This window comes from Hyla sarda, chromosome 1 (assembly GCF_029499605.1).
Source record: "Hyla sarda isolate aHylSar1 chromosome 1, aHylSar1.hap1, whole genome shotgun sequence".
NCBI lineage: Eukaryota > Metazoa > Chordata > Amphibia > Anura > Hylidae > Hyla > Hyla sarda.
The window spans coordinates 300,266,235-300,272,234 of NC_079189.1; the positions used below are offsets into that span (position 1 = coordinate 300,266,235).

At 40.6% G+C, this 6,000-nt stretch overlaps 1 protein-coding gene across 4 annotated transcripts in view; it reads left to right on the forward strand.

Annotated features, from left to right (window-relative positions):
• FCHO1 (FCH and mu domain containing endocytic adaptor 1) overlaps positions 1-5,191 on the forward strand; it is a 192,992-nt gene extending 187,801 nt beyond the window's left edge. For all 4 annotated transcript variants that reach the window (XM_056518086.1, XM_056518088.1, XM_056518089.1 and 1 more), the window contains 3 exons: positions 1,913-1,965; positions 2,180-2,344; positions 4,598-5,191. In XM_056518086.1, coding sequence (XP_056374061.1) covers positions 1,913-1,965; positions 2,180-2,344; positions 4,598-4,617 — 238 coding nt within the window. In that variant the 3' untranslated portion in view covers positions 4,618-5,191. The remainder of the gene's footprint in view (positions 1-1,912; positions 1,966-2,179; positions 2,345-4,597) is intronic.
• The last annotated feature ends 809 nt before the right edge of the window (positions 5,192-6,000 follow it).

Sequence of the window (6,000 nt, forward strand, 5' to 3'; positions counted from 1 at the left end):
TTTGGACATCCTCCCTGTGTTTGTGATGGTTTCCTCCTGGTACTCTAAATATACTGATTGTCATCACTAACATCAGTCCTTGTTCCCAATGGAACAATCTCCTGTACCTGTCTGAAGAATATTTTGGACATACAGTATAACAATTTAATCACTTTGGGCTAGAATACTCATCACAACACAGTCACAGGCCCTGCTATCATGTCTCAAGACTATACATTATTATACTTTTTTTTTTTTTTTAAACTTCAGGGATGTAGAATTCCTATCGCCTGACGCCCGGGACTAGCAGTTTTGGGCGCTGGGCAGGTGAATTTGTCCGGCCCTTAGCCCGGCTTCGGGCAAGCAGGGCCGGACCTGACAAGTGCGGCGGCGATCTGCAGTCTGTATGGAGCGGGCACCCGACTCGGGGAGATGAGAAGCTGTGTACAGTATTTGTCTTCTCTCCCATGCTCTGCAGACGTGCGGGGGGAGATGAGGGGGCGTGGCTTATTTCTCCCCGTGCACACCTGCATCCTCTGCCTTCGCTCCCCGCATGCGGCGCTCACAGGGGAGTATGGAGCGGGCTCGGGATTCCTGCCCGCTCCATACTCTGCAGCCCCTGGCTGTTCTCAGTAGCCGGGGGCCGCCGCTAATAGCCAGGATGCGGCGGCTGGCTATTAACCCTTTAGATCGCCGCTGTCAAAGCGGACAGCGGCGTCTAAAGGGACATGTGAATGCTCCCTGGTGGGCTAGTGGGCAGGGGGGCGATCCACTATGGAGGTAGCCGGAGGACTTACCTCTGCTTCCTCCTGTCCCGGCTCTGTCATTGATAGATCCTGGCTGGACCAGGCTCTATCAATGGATCGCAGAGCACACAGATCAATAGAGTTCAATAGAACTCTATTCATCTGTCTGAGGAATCTAATGATTCCTCCTATAAGTCTAATAAAATGTAAAAAAAAAAAAAAAAAAATCTGGAGGGCCACAGTTTGAAGACCGCTGCATTAACACCTTCCATGTTAAAAGTTCAAATCACCCCCTTTTCCTATATAAAAACACGTAAACATAATAAAAATAAACATATTTGGTATCGCTTCCTGCGTAATTGTACAACCTATTAAAATATAACATTACGTATCCCGTACGGTAAATGTAAAAAAAAATACCAAACCACAGATTTGCAATTTTTATAATATCCCAGAGAAAAAAGTTAAAAAGCGATTAAAAAGTCAGATCAAGACCAAAATGGTACCGATACAAAAAACTGATTATGGCGCAAAACATGAGCCCTCATACAGCCTGGTATGTGGAAAAAAATAAAGCTACAGGGGTTTAAAAATGGCAATTAAAAAAAAAATTGAAAAAGTTCAGAATTAGTAAAACATGACGTAAACGAAACAAATCTGGTATCGCTGTAATCAGGCGCCTAAAGTATAAAACTAACATGTTACCTCAACCACAAGGTAAATGGCGTAGAAAAGAAAAACCACCAAATCTGCAAAATTATCTTTTACTATTTCAATTTCATTTCCCTTAAAAAAAATAAAAAAATAAAAAAAAAATTAATATATATTTTATTTTTTATTCGGAGAATGTTAGAATGTTATTGAAAAATTAAAAGGTGTCATTATAGTAGGTAGTTATGGCTATTATAGGGCGAGGAGGAAAAAATTAGAGCGTAAAAGCGAAAATTGGCCCGGACAAGTGGATCGTCATGAGGGACAGGTAGATTTTGCTCCATTTTAGTCCCGTGGACAAGTAGTTTTTTTATAAAATTTCCACACCCCTGAAACTTTGTCAATTTTGTCAGTTGTACAGCAAAAGGAAAAATAATGTGTAACCCAGCCTAAGTCAGTATCATGCTCTTGAAGTAATTGTTGTCACTCATGTTTTGCATGAAAAACTGATGTGGTGTGTTTTTTTTGTCCTCTAGCTCAGAGAGAAGATTGCTGTGGCAAATACCCAATACATCACCTGGAAAGGAAGGTAAAAACATATCTACACACACTTTGCATTAAATAATTGGGCATTGAAAGTTGTTATGCTTTGCCAGTTTGCAGTGAACATGATCTGCATTATTCTTCTATTTATTGTTTAAAAACTACTTCCTCAATCTTAGATTGCTGGACTATGTATGTATAGCAAGCTAATTTAATATAGTTATGTATTGCACAGGAGTTTAAAATTTGATCTTTTACAGGCTACGGGAAGTTGTATGCACGTTGGCATCCACTTGGCAATTGCAGCACTCCCTCTCCAGCTGCTGCACAGTTTACATGTGAGGGTCGTACATTGTCTGGAGTGGACATAGAGCTTGTTGGATCTGGGTATAGGATGTCACTGGTCAAGAAAAGGTTTGCAGCAGGTAATGATATAGAATTTCTATCTTTCCAGCATTTTGTACTTTCAACAGTGGTGGCCTAATATGTAGTTTGCTCCCAAGCCACTGGTGTAGTCACATTCATCTGCCCATTTTCTGGTTCTTAAATGTAATTAAAGGGGTACTCCCAGTGGCAAACGTTTTTTGTTTTTTTATCAACTGTTAAACAGATTTGTAAATTACTTCTATTTAAAAATCTTTAATCCTTCCAGTACGTATCAGCTGCTATATGCTACAGAGGAAGTTCTTTTCTTTTTGAATTTATTTTCTGTCTGACCACAGTGCTCTCTAATGACACCTCTGGACAGTTCCTGACATGAACATAGAAGTAGCAAATCCCTATAGCAAACCTCTCCTGCAAAAAGCAAATTGCACATAATGTCACACCAAACCCCAAAAATGGTCTGTACAAAATTATTGGCACCCTTAACTTAATATTTGGTTGCTTACCCTTTGGAAAAAATAACTGAAATCAGTCGCTTCCTATGACTATCAATAAGCTTCTTATACCTCTCAGCCGGAATGTTGGACCACTCTTCCTTTGCAAACTGCTCCAGGTCTCACTTATTGGAAGGACGCCTTTTCCCAACAGCAATTTTAAGATCTCAACACAGGGGTTCAATGGGATTTAGATCTGGACTCCTTTCTGGCCACTTCAGAACTCTCCAGCGCTTTGTTGCCATCCATTTCTGGGTGCTTTTTGACGTATGTTTGGGGCAATTGTCCTCCTGGAAGACCCAAGATCTTGAACGCAAACCCAGCTTTCTGACACTGGGCTGTACAGTGGGACCCAAAATCCGTTGGTAATCCTCAGATTTCATGATGCCTTGCACACATTTAAGGCACCCAGTGCCAGAGGCAGCGAAACAGCCCCAAAACATCATTGAACCTCCACCATATTTCACTGTAGGTACAGTGTTCTTTTCTATGTAGGCCTCATTCCGTTTTAGGTAAACAATAGAATGATGTGCTTTACCAAAAAGCTCTATCTGGGTCTCATCTGTCCACAAGACGTTTTCCCAGAAGGATTTTGGCTTACTCAAGTTCATTTTGGCAAAATGTAGTCTTGCTCTTATATGTCTCTGTGTCAGCAGTGGGGTCCTCCTGGGTCTCCTGCCATAGAGTTTAATTGCATTTATATGTCGACGGATAGTTCGCGCTGACACTGATGCTCGCTGAGCCAGCAGGACAGCTGGAATATCTTTTGGAACTTGTTTGGGGCTGCTTTTCCACCATCTGGACTATCCTGCGTTGATACCTTTCATCAATTTTTCTCTTCCGTCCATGCCCAGGGAGATTAGCTACAGAGCCATGGGTTGCAATCTTCTTGATAATGTTGCGCACTGTGGACAAAGGTAAATCTAGATCTCTGGAGATGGACTTGTAACCTCGAGATTGTTGATATTTTTCCACAATTTTGGTTCTCAAGTCCTCAGACAGTTCTCTTCTCCTCTTTCTGTTGTCCATGCTTAGTGGGGTACACACAGACATACAGTGCAAAGACTAAGTGAACTTCTCTAATTTTTATCTGCTTTCAGGTGTGATTTTTATATTGCCCACACCTGTAACTTACCCCAGGTGAGTTTAAAGGAGCATTACATGCTTGAAACATTCTTATTTTTCCACAATTTTGAAAGGGTGCCAATAATTTTGTCCAGCCCATTTTTGGAGTTTGGTGTGACATGTTCAATTTGCTTTTTTCCCTCCCTTTTTTGGTTTAGTTACAATAGACACAAAGGGAATAAACATGTGAATAGCAAAATATGTTACTGCAATCCTTTTCTGTGAGAAATACTTCATTTACTTGAAAAATTTCAGGGGTGCCAACATTTACGGCCATGACTGTATATTTAGTTGTTAGTAGTTTTCCTTAAAAGGGGTACTCCGGCCCTAAGACATCTTACCCCCTATCCAAAGGATAGGGGATAAGATGTCTGATCGCGGGGGTCCCGCCACTGATGACTCACAACCACGAGGCCAAAGTATTGTGATGTCACAGCTCTGCCTATGGGAGGTGGCATGATTGTCTTAGCATGTGTTTCTTCTAAAGTGTTTTTTCTGGGAACTTTCTTGACTTCAATGGGGTCTGCGGTGGATTTTTCCACTGAAGAAATTTTGTAGTGGCTAAAACCACAGCAGAAAACTTACAAAGATCCACCTGTTTAAACCTACCCTGATTATTTTTCCTTACTAATATGTTGTATTTAGTATTTTGTTGTTTTGTTTTTCTTATTTCAGGTAAATATCTTGTTTGCTGAGACAAGATGAAGGTGACTTGGAAAAACGTCATGCCCTCAAGTCAAGAGAGGGGGAATAAATCATATAAGGGATGCTGCAAAAATATTTTTGTCTGTGAAAGTAGTATGGACTAGAAGCACTTTGGAATTTTTAAGGAGATTGTTAGGTATTTTTATGTCGCATTCTGCACTGGTCTGAGAAGGAGAGTGAGCAGTTCTATTCAGACAATTGACTATATGAGAGATCATTCCAAGGCACTTCTGCTTTTTAAAGTCTAAAATCCTCCTTCATCTTGTATTTGCAGTTTGTTCACCCTTTTACAGCAGGAACAGTTTAAAGAGGTGTAGGGGCCCCCTAGTTCTAGAGTATATCCATGACTATTTCATTGTGTATGTGAGAATGATGGTTTGTATGCTTAGAAACTATGTGCATTTATAAGAATACATTGCACATGCACACTGTAATGTACATATTTGTACTGTTTCCACTATTTTGTTTTGTCTTTCTGAAAGGTTAAATATTAGATAAAATATATTATAAAGATATATTATATATATTGTGTGTACATACGAAATAAAGAATGATGGCTGTCAACATGAATATATGGTGCTGATTTCTTCCACTATAGTAAGATGGTTCTCGTACTTTTGCCTACAGAATTGTGTAAGCAGAAGTTTACTTTTTAAAATTGGCCACAAGGTCAGAGTAATAAAGCCATTTAGTGGATTATTAAGAGATTCATTCATATTACAGAGTCCTATATTGCCACAGTTATGTTTACCATGTTCTTGAGCAGCAAAACTAGAAATACATGCAATTTTATGAATCTACCCAATTATTTCTCATACCTTTCCAAATGGTGTAACTTTTATTGTTGCCCATAGCAACCAATCACAGCACAGCTGTTTTATTACAGCAGTTAAAGGGGTATTCTAGGCAAAAACATATTATCCCTATCGAAAGTATAGGGAATAAGATGTCTGATCGCTGGGACCCCCGCAATCTCCCTGCAGCAGCCCGCATTTTATGCGTAGCTGCGTCTGCAGTTTCAGAAACCGCCGGGCTTCCGAGACGGGGACGTGACATCATGCCACGCCCCCTCCATTCATTTCTATGGGGGGGGGGAGGGTGCGTGTACACAATATTTGAGACAGTTTAGTCAGGTTTAGAGGAATCCGTTTTATCAAAAACCTGATAAGGGAACTGTATTGCAAAAATGTGGTGTGAACCCAGCCATAGCAACATGTCAGGATTTTTGGTCAGTAAGGTTCCAGGTGTCCAGACTTCCACCAGTTGCCAAAATAAACAGGCAGCACTTATCTATACTCTGTGCGTGTTTGTTTCTGCTCTCTGCTACATTGCTTTTCTCGGAGGGAGTGTTGTGAATAGTGCATAGATTTACA